This window comes from Euprymna scolopes, chromosome 24, assembly GCF_053919585.1.
Source record: "Euprymna scolopes isolate OS-2025 chromosome 24, ASM5391958v1, whole genome shotgun sequence".
Taxonomy (NCBI): domain Eukaryota; kingdom Metazoa; phylum Mollusca; class Cephalopoda; order Sepiida; family Sepiolidae; genus Euprymna; species Euprymna scolopes.
Window position 1 is genome coordinate 83,779,558 of NC_136505.1, and position 14,505 is coordinate 83,794,062.

The 14,505-nt window shown below is 33.5% G+C and overlaps 1 protein-coding gene across 5 annotated transcripts in view; it reads right to left on the reverse strand.

Moving 5' to 3' along the window:
- LOC145246815 (uncharacterized) overlaps positions 1 to 14,505 on the reverse strand; it is a 394,355-nt gene that overhangs the window by 13,558 nt on the left and 366,292 nt on the right. For all 5 annotated transcript variants that reach the window (XM_080108635.1, XM_080108638.1, XM_080108636.1 and 2 more), the window contains 2 exons: positions 12,467 to 12,746; positions 4,225 to 4,310 (listed from right to left, as the gene is read on the reverse strand). In XM_080108635.1, coding sequence (XP_079964761.1) covers positions 4,225 to 4,310; positions 12,467 to 12,641 — 261 coding nt within the window. In that variant the 5' untranslated portion in view covers positions 12,642 to 12,746. The remainder of the gene's footprint in view (positions 1 to 4,224; positions 4,311 to 12,466; positions 12,747 to 14,505) is intronic.

Here is a 14,505-nt window from a genome sequence, read left to right on the forward strand (position 1 = left end):
CACTTTATACGTGGTCTACTATCGTTGATAAAAGCAGTACAAAATTAACGTCGCTATCATTAATGCGCGATACAATTGTATATTTAAGCGTAATATTTCGGATGATTGTGATCAATGCTATTGTTAGTGAATCCTACAAAACAATTAAAATCAGTCCAGCATGGCGTATTAAAGTAAATAAGGAAATGTGAAAACATGTAAAAAGATTCATATTTTTTTTTAATCGAATTGAAAACACTTACTAACTGAATTTCTTTCAATACAGTTTGCAAATTGGAGACGGAATTGTTTTTTGTTGAGATAAGTGATTTCAATCATGCTTTTTATTTTAGATTTAAAATATTAACAACTCCATTTTATTTCAGTATTTAATTTGTGTATTTCTGTTTTATTAAATGCTTGCTTTTTTTTTTTTTTTCCTCGTACATATGTTTACTTATCTACCGAGTTGACAGCAAAAATTACGAATTATACTCATTTTTAGTTCGTGTGAGGGGAATCTATCACCATACTTTCCCTTAAACACGTCTGTTGGACTTTTATTAAGTACAATAATTAATAGTTTTTTTTTTTTTTTTTTTTTTTTTTTTTTTTTTTTAATGGAGAGTAGAAAACGCATTGTGGATGCGTTATCGGCAGCTCCTGTTACTCTCGCTTCTTCTTATTTGTCCCTCAGTCCTCATTTTTTAAATGAGTGATTTTTCGGACAAAGGGAGAAGAAAAAGCTGTTTTCTAGGTTGGCAGTATTTTTGCGAACAGTTGGCTTAGATGGCGGAAATTTTCTGTTTCTATGTCTATCCTTGTAGCCATGTCACTAGTAAGGGTGCTGGAGGTAAACGTTTTGTCTGGGCTGACGTTATCCGCCTGATAGTCAGGGACCCGAACCTTGGATTAACCACTAAGGAGGCTGTCCTATCAGCAGGTGCAAAGTACTGGGGCTGCTGTATTGACATTTGGTGAATGGATTCTGGACCATGCAGTAGCTTCTGGTGGGGCCTCTCGATGCCATACTAGTGGGTAATTGTTACGGCTTTACCTTATCATTAGCTACAAATAAAAAAAAAAATTCTTCGTTTCTTTTTCTCTCTTAATTTCCCCTCTCTGTCCTGCTCTAAGTAAATCTGTCGACCTAGTCCACAAATTCCAAAATTTCATCATGACAAGTTTCAAGAAAAAATACACGATTAAACCCGGTTCTCCAACTTCCAACGTAGACCCCTACTACCATGTCTCCTTCTCCAACATCAGGGGTCTTCGTTCTAACCTTCCAGAGGTTGAAACCCAATTACAGGAGACTAAACCAGACCTTTTATTTTTAAGTGAAACTGGCATTGGACAGGCTATTTCCCTAGATGAGTTTGCAATTTCAGGATACTCTAACTTAACTTCTAAATCTGACCCCCAAGATCGCCATGGGCATGGAATATGTGCCTATATTAAAGATAGCTTTCCATGTGGGAGGGACATCTCCAGGGAAGATCCTAACTTACCCTATATGTGCTTCCGGGTTGCTTTAGCTCACACTACTGCATTTATATTTACTCTCTATCGCCCCCACAACAGCGGAGTTACTATCTTTCAAAGCATATCTGAGAAAATTGACCAAGTCCTTTCTACTTATCCTTCAGCTAACATTCACGTATGTGGAGACTTCAATGCTCACAACGTCGAATGGTTGACCCACTCAAACAAGACCGATGATGAGGGGAGGTTCTGTCATGATTTCTCTATTGCCTATGACCTCACTTAGATTGTTCAGGAACCTACCCGTGTGCCCGATAATGACGGCCAGTATGCGAGCCTACTAGACCTTTTTCTCACAACTTGCCCTGAACTATGTTCAGTTTCTGTTCTGTCGCCTCTTGACCCTTCCGACCACTCTGTTGTATCAATTAAAATAAAAATGAAATGTAATAAGTCCCCAGACGTACCTCTTCATCGTACAGTATATCGATACACTAAGGCTGACTGGAATAGCTTCCGTACATTTATATCTGATCTACCTCTGCATTCCATGTTTAAAAAGGATGTGTCCTCTATAGTATTAGACCTAACTGAATGGTTAATTGTAGGTATTGACCATTTCATACCCTCTAAAAAGTTTCAGCAAAAACCTAACAGCCAGCCATGGTTCTCTCCAGAATGTGCTGCTGCCATTGCGCACAGAAATCACTTTTTCCACTGCTTCAAACGTAATAGATGTATGGAAACTAAAGCCGTTTTCAGGACTGCCAGCAACCATTGTAAGAAAGTAATAAGGAACGCAAGAGTGTTGTATGCTCAATCTGTTAAGTCCAAAGTAGCTGAGCAGCGGCTTGGTTCCCACCAGTTTTGGCAAATAGCAAACAGAATCCTGAACAGAAGCGTGTGCTCCATCCCAACTATTATCAATGGACCTGAGGTAATCTCGTCAGCATCAGACAAAGCCAAACTCTTTGTCAAGAACTTTGCAGCTAATTCTACCCTTTGCGACCAAGACCGCCAACCCCCAATATTTCCTCCTGTATCAGAAAACACGCTATGTGATATACGTATATCTGTACGTGATGTTGTGAAGCTAATCAAAAACCTTGATTCCAGTAAAGCAACTGGCCCTGATGGTATTCCAATTATAGTACTCAAAAAACTTCAACCTGAATTAGCGCCCATACTTACAAAACTGTTTAAACGTTGTCTTAAGGAGAATAGTTTCCCATCTCCCTGGAAAATCTCATCAGTATGCCCTGTATTTAAGAATTCAGGTGATCGCTCATCCCCCTCTCAGTACAGGCCAATAAGTCTCCTGTGCGTCATGAGTAAGTTGCTAGAATCTGTGTTAAATACAGAAGTAATCAAACATCTCAACAAAAATAACCTTCTTAGTGACACTCAATATGGTTTCCGTTCTGCTAGATCTACAGCAGATGTCCTTACAGTTATATCGCATAGGATTAGCAAATCTCTCGACGGTGGCAATCTTTCTAGGGCAATTGCTCTTGACATATCTAAAGCCTTTGATAGGGTATGGTATAAAGGTTTACTTCATAAGATCGCTAGCTATGGTATAGCTGGAAAAGTCTTCTCAATTATTAAATTTCTTTCTGATAGGTTCATAAGAGTAGTAGTTGAGGGGCAAAAATCAGAAGCTCACAGTATTAATGCCGGTGTCCCTCAGGGATCCATCCTGGGCCCAACTCTTTTCCTGATCTACATTAGTGATCTTCCAAATCATATCCTTACATCATTTGTAGACATTTATGCTGACGACACTACCATTTATGGTACCACATCTAAGACAGTAAACGACCAAGTTCTCTCCAATTCTCTCTCCTCTGATCTTGAGCACGTAGTACAATGGGGAAAGGAGTGGCTGGTTCCTTTTAATGCATCTAAAACCAAGCTTCTCTCTTTACATCATCAACATTCTAATTCACATTTGTCATCAATTGAAATGAATGGCTCTCGTCTTCAGGAGGCCTCAAGTTTTGACAAGCTTCTGGGCTTGACCATTACTCCTGATCTTAAATGGAACACGTATATCAAATCTGTTGCCAAGGCCGCTGGAAAAATGGTGGGATCTTTCTATCGATCCAGTAGATATCTCACTGCTGATGCTATTCTCTACCTATATAAGAGCCAGGTACGTCCAAGGATGGAATACTGTTGCCACATCTGGGCAGGAGCTGCTAGAAAGGACTTGTCCTGCCTTGATAGAGTTCAAAATAGACTTCGTAGCCTCGTAGGAGATGTCCTTTTCTCCTCCTTGCAACCTCTATCTCACAGAAGAGATGTTGCGAGTTTGTCTCTGATGTATCGTTATTTTCATGGAAAGTGTTCAACTGAGCTTCAATCTATGGTCCCCCCTCGCCAAACTTTCACAAGAAACACTCGTCTAGCTGTAAACACTATCAATAATTTCCCCCACTCTTTATCTGTGCCTAAACCTAAACGTAGATTCCATGAACAAAGCTTCTTTCTTAGAACTGCACGCCTGTGGAATTGTCTTCCGTTTTCCTGCTTTCCGGCTGACTACAATATGGTTGTGTTCAAGTCTAAAGTAAATAAGTTCTTGATGAGCCGTTCCATATAAGTTATTAAATTTACCAAATTTTCATTACTAATGATTACTATATTGACAAATTTCTACTGTACACTCTTTAACCCTTATCCTTGAGTGGCCTCTGGGCCTTGATAATGTGGTGATGCCTTTGTAAAAAAAAAAAAAAAAAAAAAAAAAAAACTTACCTTCATCTCGGCCACTTTAGCTTCTGATTCTCGGCTTTTGTTTAACTTTTCCGTGATGGAACTTCTCCGAACATTGCCAGTGATATCTGAAGAAGGAGGAGGAGGAGGAGAAGAAGAAGAAGAAGAAGAAGAAGAAGAAGAAGAAATAATAATAATAATAATAACAATAATAATAATAATAATAATAAAAAAACAACAAGTCACTGCTTTAATACCTAATTTCAATTCTATTCCAGTAGCATCTCTTCAATAACTATAGGCTTGTGTAACTCTCTTCCTGCTGGTTAATTTTCATATGCTTACTCTTTTCAAGGCTAAGGCCAATAATCATCTTTTATATTTTCGATATTTATTTTTCGTTCTTGTTAGCTGTTAGCTGTTAAATGGTTTCATGCCTTGTTCGGAGCGATTTCTATAAAAATTCACGGAGGTAGTCATGATCAAGTAGATGTGTAACGTGAGAATTGTAAAATTTAATTATTCAAATTTTATTTATCGCTAACCTTATGTAATGTAAAAAATTTAAACCGATTGGCAATGTTGTAAAACCACACGTAATACCTTAGAAATAAGACCCCTCACCAAATAAGCGCATAGAATTTATCTCCCAGATAAGAATATTTTTGTTAACTACCCTAAAACGCTAGAATGTCTTTGTAATCGGAAGTTATTTTTCGTTAAAATCTTATTTTTTACAGGAATTGGTTTAGTGGTGACTGGACAAAAAATAATCAAAATAATTCAAACACGGACAATTTCATCAATAAAAAAACAAATTAATTTTTAAGAAATGTACAATCACACATTTTAGAAAACATTTTTTTTTCTAAATTTAAATGAGAAAATTTGAAAACCTGAAAATGTTGTGAATGATAAAATTGTTTTATTTACTTTTTTTGTTGTTGTTAAAGTCCGAATTTTCGCCAATAACCTGGCTTTATGAAGGAGAGGTCAGTCCGATTAAATTTTTATTTCCTTTTTCTTCATAGTGTTGTTATAAGAGGTCGCAGCCTCCCAAAGAGAAGATACGTCTTAATGAAATGAAGATTGCGTTCTTACGCAACGGATCCGTGTGAAAAATTCTCGTATGCATTTGGGTAGCTTTAAATCTTCTTTCGAATATATAGTACTACTACTTGTTGGTTATTTGGTCGACTGAACGAAAGCAATCCACAATATTAAATAAAACAACAGCAACAGTAATGATTAATTAATTAATTTTATTTAATATTGTGGATTGCTTTCGTTCCGTCGACCAAATAACCAACAAGTAGTAGTACTATTAATTAATTAATTAATTAATTAATTAATTAATTAATTAATAAATAATATCTAACAAAACCAACTAAAACCCATTTTGAATACCGGACTGAATTTTTCTCCTGTTCTTCTCTAACCGCAACCTTTAAAAATTACTAGCATAAATTATAAAGATAGATAAAGAAAGCAAACGTGTAACTTCCACGTGGTCATGCTATTTTCTGGAATATTTTGCCGCCATTTTAAATTTTACTTCAGCCTCAGTTTTAATCGAAATATGATGTTTATTTCAAACGCGCCAGTATTATTATCAGTTGACGGTTGCACCTAAATATAGGTTTGTGTATATTTGGCCATTTAGATTAGTTTTGGCAAGTTTCCTAAAGTTCAAAATGAGGAAGAAAGAATTTTGTTTCCAGGCAAAAACGATAAGCTAGCCTCGGTAAATCAGCGAACGACGCCTATGAAGCCGGATCGTTAGAAAAGAGAAGACTTTTACGATTAGGAATGAAAACAAAAACAACAACAACAACAACAAAAAAAAACAAGGTACGAAAACAAAGTGAACGAAAAGCGTTCTTTTTTTCTTTGAAAAGGAAAAATACTTATCTTTATTTATTCATGTCTCTAAAGAATTCTTGGTGAATAAAGAAGCAGGTGAATAAATAAAGATAAAATTAATGCACAACCGCATTTCGTCTTTAATAAAACAATTTAAAAACGTAACTAAAACAATAAAAACATTTCTATCTTTCTTTTCAATTGTCAATGATTCATTCTTGAGCAAAACCAATGACCTACTGTAGCCTTCAGTATGTTATATATATATATATATATATATATATATATATATATATATATATATATATATATAGATAGATAGATAGATAGATAGATAGATAGATAAGAACTCAATTAAAGACTGTAAATTATAATTTACAAGAATTTATTGTTCGACAGGATACTCAAATAAGAAATATTAAGATTTCCTTTATCCTTAATCAAGAAACTTTATATTTTCTTTGGATTTTCTATAACTATTGAACCTGGTAAGTAAACCTATAACTTCTTAGACACTTTCCTAAACCTCAATTACGAATCATACAGTCCATACCTTAAACCAAGCCACACACTTTTGAATGTTCACAACTTCTTTTATTACCCTCAATCAATCATTAAATCTACAATACCATCCATCTCTACTATAATTTCTAGGTTCTCCGCTGACACAAAAAACTTCCGAACAAAACTCCGCTTTCTTCAATAATGTCCTAAGAAACTAAGGATATACTGATAAGATTAAGTATAACCATAATAAACCCACAACTCGCCGTTTACCTTCAATAATTACACATAATATGTTTCAGACTAAAAGAAACCATCATATTAAATTGAATAACAATAATAGCTGAAACACCCATCCGCCCACAATAGCATTAACCATCACTCTAGCTATAATAACGCTAGTCCACGAAAATTATTGAGAAAAAAATAATATCTGGTTTTACCCCCTCTCCCTTGCTGGTCTAATGCCAAAACATATATCGTTAAAGAATTTTTCAATATTGTAGAAAACTATTTTAAGTATCCACATAGATATAGCACTACATTTAATAAAAATTCCATTAAGATTTCTTACGCAACAATGCTTCACTTAGCACAGACAATGCAATCATTAAATAATAAGAAAAGTAAAGCTTCCAGGTTGCACCTTCTAGAACCGCAGCAGTTGGCAGATTGGCATGTAGCACAAAAATGGTGACAGAAGGCTCCACAATTTCCTTGAAGAAGACCATTTTGCCATCCACCATCATGCATTCTGTTTTGAATACAATGCCCACTGGTTTGTTGTCAATAAACAAAGTTGCCTCGTAGTCGTTTCGGATAATAGCTTCCAAAGTGGGTTCTAGTTTGACAGCAAGAATCTCGCGTTCTTCAGCAGTTCTGCTAAGCGAAACTGCTCGGGCAAAATTTGGATTATTACATACTAAATTAGTCCATAGTATAGCATTGCTATGATGTAACTCAAGTAGTACGAAACATGACAGCAAAAAATTCTTGCATTTCTCAGGATCCAGAGGACAAATTTCACTTATTGCTAATTCTGAGTTGATTAGTTGTTGCCGAATTTTATGTGACCTAGATCCATCAACACTAAATTTCCCAACCAAATGGTAGGATCCATTCGTATCACCATCGCTGCAGTTCAATCTCATCAGAGATGAAGCGTTTAATTGAGTAAAAAAATGATGTTGACAGATGATTTGAGCAACTGGTTATCTCTGGATGAAACATGTTGCACTTGTAAATGTCATTTTTAACAGGGAATACCACGCCGTGTTTTAAACACACAGTTCTTATCACTTGATATTGGGAGGTTGAGAGTTTTACGTCGTAAAGGAAGGCCGTAGCATCAACAACTGGAATTGCACATTTAGTAGGATTGTCTAGAGTATGCCAAATATGCCAAGTATGCCAAGTATGATGTCACTCATTCTCTTTGGAAATGTTTTGTTCCTGAGAAAACCTCTCCTCCATTTCAACCATTTCCCTCAGCAGCAGTCGTTCTTTCTTCTTGCATGGCTGGTCGCTAAGATTAACACTGGGTCGCCCCCTCTCAGATATTTTGTCATGAGGTGGTTTGGGCAATAATGATGGTGAAGTGAAGTAAAATGTTTCCCATTTCTCCATAACACGTTCAGTGGTTTTATTTCCAGGTTTTCCTCCGTTCAACCTGAGAAAATTGTGCCGAATTGTTTCGATTATTGGAAAGAAAGCGATTTTCGACCAGCTTTAGAGCAGCAACATCAACTTTTTCTATTTTAGCAGTTGTTGCTAGCAAATACTTGGTATATTGCAGATAGGGCTGAAGTGCATCTTTCTTACTTATCTCCATTTTCTTATAAGTGATAAAAGGATAACGCAACATTTTGTGTGTCATTTAAGCAACAAGAAGAAAATAATGACACCATTATTATTATGTAATGCTTATAGTATAGGTAACTTGGGCCCAGACCCCCTCAACATTGAAAAGTTTTTAATATTTCTTCTTCTATTACAAGAAAATTCAATTCCGCTTCTAACGAGCTCTCACCCACTATTAGACGATAATTTTAGTCAAAATATTGAATTCATTACCATACTAGCATTTTAGCCCGGCGTTCCCGGGTGTTTGTATGTTGAGCAAAAAAAAAAAAAAAAAAAGAAAAAAGCAGTAATTTTTTAAAAACTTTGACCCCTATTATGACTCCTTAACATTTATTGTTTTGGGCTCAAATCAAGTTATTAAGCTACATCCATGTTTCAGGAACCTATATCTAAGATTTCAAGTGTTTAGACCCAAATTGACGGAGAAGTTTGGTAGAGTTCTCAAAGGTCAACTCGTTGAACTTTGACCCCTTAACAGCCAAATTTCTGGCCGAAAACAGATCACATCGATTTTCCCAAATCACACTACCCTGTATATCAAATTTCAAGTCTGTAGACTGAAAATTGAAAGAGTTATTGCGTAGGGAAATGTACACAGACAGACAGACACCCACACCCACACACAGACATGTTCACTTTTATAGATATACTAGCATTTCAGCCGGCGTTGCCCGGGTGTTTAGATGTGGCTGTTGAGCAAAAAAAAAAAAAAGTGGAAGTAGGAAAGCAGGCTCGAACTCGTACCGCAAAGGAGGAAAAGAACGGGAGAAAAAAACCTGACGTCTTTGCTGTTACGACCACCACCAAACTGGAAGTGACTTATGTTTAAATTAAGGCTAGAAAATCGAAAGGAGAAGATAATTTTAAAAAATATCGGCGAAAAAGCTACCCCTCCCTGTAGAAAAGTGCCCAGTTGAGGGTGAAGAAATTAATGTTTTTAGTCAATTTGTCGATATTTGTCGTCTGAAAGGTCGAACTTCAAAACGATACTGATCTTGTAAAAAATCCGTCGCCTCTGTCGAAAGATTTAGGCAGACAAGCATACATACATACATACATACATACATACATACATACATACATACATACATTTATATATTGGTAACTAAAAATTTTCGACCCAAACCGATGAAAAAGCTTGCCCTATCTCTGAATAGCCTTTATGTCAAATTTCAAATGTTTAGACCAGAAATTGTCTGAGTAATTTAGTAGAGACCGCCGCGGTCAATTTAAAAACAAATTGACCCCTATTATGACCCCTTAATATTTATTATTTGGAGCTCAAATCAAGTTATTTAGTTAGATACATGTCCAAGGAATCTATATCTAAAATTTCAAGTGTTTAGACCCAAAATTGTCCGACGAGTTTGGTAGAGTTCTCAAAGGTCAAATCGTTGAACTTTGATCCCTTAACAGCCAAATTTCTGGCCGAAAACGGATTACAAAGATTTTCACAAATCTCAGTAACATGTATATCGAAATTCGAGTCTGCAGACTGAAAATTGACAGAGTTATTGCATAGGGAAATGTACACACACAGACACACACAGACATGTTCACTTTTATATATATAATAGATAGATTTGGCACTCTGGGCACAATATGAGTAGATGAGAAGGCTCCTTGCCTTATGTAACATCTTACTAGAGTGAAAAGCAAATAAGTTCAAACTTTTTTTTATTTTAACTTTGTGTCTACATACTTATTATCTTATTTTATAAGTATTTTCTATTTTATCTAAAATATTAAGGCATTCTTTTTGAACAATTAAAAGTAATAAAGCTTTTAACTTCTACTTTGTCCTTTATGTAACTTTATGGATGATATAAAAATAAAGAGATTAATTTACTTTGCTATTTAATTTGTTAGGGAAATGAGAAACTAATGACTGATAACGATAGAGAATGCGTGAAATGTAAGCAGCAGCTTTCAATTGTATGCGATATGTGATAAATGGAAATAATCTAGCTGACGCATGCGCAGTTGATCCTCGAACAAGGCGCCATTTTATGAAGCGCCCTCACCTTTCGATAAGAGTTGTTGTCGGTCTGTCATGCTTCAATTTGAAAGCATTTTCTTTGGTCTGTCACGCTAACTCTTGAAATCACATCTTTAGATGTGCTACAAAAATCATTATGAGAACCTCTATAGTAAGTGTGTCGTATTTAAGTTTGAAATAGAATTCTCAGCGCTAAGTGCGCAGATCAAATGAGCACATTCCTTTAACGTGAACATTTCTCAGTGTAATGTAAATATATGAACGTTGTGTTGCGCTTATAACAAATAATATTTTCAGTTTTACTTTCTCTGTTTTGGAATTTTGAGATGTGGATGATGATTTGGATCATTTGGATTATTCGGAGTATTGGTCTCATCATGGGTGTTATTCTTACAACGTTTCGGTCGATGTGACCTTCGATCTGCTTCAGGTGTATCTTGTAGAACTTGGAATCTGTGCAGAATTTTGAACAGACCCTTTATTTAATCCAAAGAGTTAGAATCCTCTCATTCCATAAGAACCACTGGAGTAACAGATAAAGTATTAAATAAAATTCTGTTCTAGAGGTTGAAGGTTACATCATCAGTGTAGGTGATACTAAGAATACAATTGTGAATTACTGAAGACTTCTACCTGGTCATGTCTGACAAAACGAGAGTATAACATCCACATGGATTAAATGAAGAGTTCCATTCCAAATTCTGTAAAGATTCCAGAGTTTTACAGAAAGATTCCTGAGTTCGACAAGATACAACTGAAGAAGGTCGGAGATTACACCGGTCGAATCACGGTGAAAATAATGTTCCAAATGAGAACAGCAGCTCAAGTAATCCAAATAATTGATCTCTTTTCTTTTTACTCCAACCTATGTTCAATTTGTCGAGACAATAGATACTCCCGTAAAGATGCGTATATAAGAAGAGTTGCCTAATCTTAAACCGTATCTCTCATGAGCCGGAGTCCAATCGCAAGGAAATGTCGAAGACAAGTAGAAACAAAGCGGAAAACTCTACAACATAGAAAAACTGGTATTTTCAAATGGTCACCCATTTAGTACTGATCAAGCTCAGTTTTGCTTAACTTTGGTGATCTAACTGGAACTTGTATGTCAATGTGATGCTTTTTTTTACATGGGGATCAGCACTTATCAAGGCCCGTAAGCCATCCGGGGATAAGGGTTATTTTGTGTACAATAATCAATGGGATAATATCGTAGTAATAGTTGGTATTGGAGATTTGATAAAGCGTCTTACTTAAGGGGACGATTAATAAGGAATTTGTTTATGTTGGACGTGAAGATGTCCAAGTTGTAGTCAGGTGGGAAACAGGCAAACGGAAGAGAATTCCACAGCCGTGCACTTCTCAGGAAAAAGCTATGTTCATGGAATCTACGTTTTGGTTTAGGCACAGATAAAGAGTGGGGGAAATTACTGACAGTGGTTTTAGCTAGACGGGTGTTTATCATGAAGGATTGGCGAGGGGGGACCAGAGATTGGAGCTCGGACGAGCACTTGCGATGGAAATAACGATAAAACAAAGACAGGCTCACAACGTCTCTTCTGTAGGAGAGAGATTGCAGGGAAGAGAAGAGAGCATCCCCCACTAAGCCACGAAGTCTATTTTGTACTTTGTCAAGGCAGGATAGGCTGTTTTTTGAAGCTCCAGCCCAGATGTGGCAGCAGCACTCCATCTTCGGACGTACTTGGCTTTTATAGAGATAGAGAATTGCATCAGTAGTGAGATATCTTCTGGAGCGGTAGAAGGATCCCACCATTTTCCCAGCGGCCCGGGCAACAGACTTTATATACGTGTTCCATTTTAGATCAGGAGTAAAGGTCAAACCCAGGAGCTTGTCAAAACATGTAGCCTCTCCAAGACGAGAGCCATCCATTTCAATTGACGCTAGATGAGGAACAGAGCGTTGATGAGGTAAAGTTACGAGCTTGGTTTTAGATACATTAAAAGTAACCAGCCATCTCTTCCCCCACTAAACGACGCACTCAAGATCAGAGGAGAGGAAAAATAGAAAACGAATGAAAAAGCAGAACAACGTACCTTCCGGTGCTAAAGACGAGTCATCAATGATATCATCAATTTCGACGACAGCGCAAGCACCGTCCGCTGTCTCCAGTCCGAGGACGATCTCCGGTGTTGGTTGCGTGTTCTTCTTTGACTTGTCCAGATTCTCTAAATTTTCTGCATTTGAACTTGTTGGTGAGGAGGCTGACATGATGGCGCTGTCGGTTTTCGAAGCCGTGATGGTTGGTCAGTTGTGGTGGGGTGATCAATCAATTGCTCAGATTGATCCAATGATCAAATTGATTGTTGACCACAACTAGAAAAAAGAAAATTATATTCATAAAATACGCTGAACAATAATAGCACATAAATTATTCATCAGTTAATATATTAAATTTATCTATTAAATGTATTAATATATTAATTTGTATATTAATATTATTTATATTCTATTAATATACTACATTTACCTGATATATTCCATTAATTTGTTTAATATAATTCATAAATTTAATTAATTTATTAAATATTATTGATATATTAAATTCATTTATAAAATATTATTGATATATTTAATAAATTTATTAAATATTATTGGTACATTCAAATATTTTTTTAAATATTATTGATATATTCAATTAATTTATTAAATATTATTGATATATTAAATTAATTTATTAAATATTATTGATATATTACATTAATTTGTTAAATATTATTGATATATTTAATTAATTTATTAAATATTATTGGTACATTCAAATAGTTTTTTAAATATTATTGATATATTCAATTCATTTGTTAAATATTATTTATATATTAAATTAATTTGTTAAATTTTATTGATATATTTAATTAATTTATTAAATATTATTGATACATTAAATTCATTTATTAAATATTATTGATATATTCAAATCATTTGTTAAATATTATTGATATATTACATTCATTTGTGTAATATTATTGATATATTAAATTAATTTGTAAAATTTTATTGATATATTATTTTAATTTATTAAATATTATTGATATATTAATTTAATTTATTAAATATTATTGATATATTCAATTCATGTATTAAATATTATTGATATATTCAGTTCATTTATCAAATATTATTGATATATTTAATTAATTTTTTAAATTTTATTGATATATTCAGTTCATTTGTAAAATTTTGTTGATATATTTAATTCATTTGTAAAATATTATTGATATATTCAATTAATTTATAAAATATTATTGATATATTTAATTAATTTGATAAATTTTATTGATATATTCAATCAATTTGTTAAGTATTATTGATATATTGAATTGCTTTGGAAAATTGTTTTATGTATATATTGAATTCATTTGTAACCTATTATTGATATATTTAACTCATTTGTTAAATATTATTGATATATTTAATTAATTTGTTAAATATTATTGATATATTTAATTCATTTGTTAAATATTATTGATATATTAAATTTATTTGTAATATATTATTGATATTTAATTTATTTGTAAAATATTATTTATATATTTAATTAATTAGTTAAATGTTATTGATATATTAAATTCATTTGTTTAATATTATTGACATATTCAATTCATTCGTTAAATATTATTAATATATTAAATTGATTTGTTAAATATTATTGATATATTAAATTAATATTAAGCTCATTTGTTAAATATTTTTGATATATTCAATTTATTTGTTATATATGATTGATATATTCAATTCATTTATTAAATACTATTGATATATTAAAATCATTTGTTAAATATTAATGTTATATTCAATTAATTTGTAAAATTTTATTGATATATTCAATTCATTTGTTTAATATTATAGATATATTAAAATCATTTGTTAAATATTAATGTTATATTCAATTAATTTGTTAAATTTCATTGATATATTTAATTTATTTGTTAAATTTTATTGATATATTTAATTCATTTGTTAAATATTATTGATATATTTAATTCATTTGATAAATTTTATTGATATATGTAATTTATTTGCTAAATATTATTGACATATTCAATTCATTTATAAATATTACTGACATAATAAA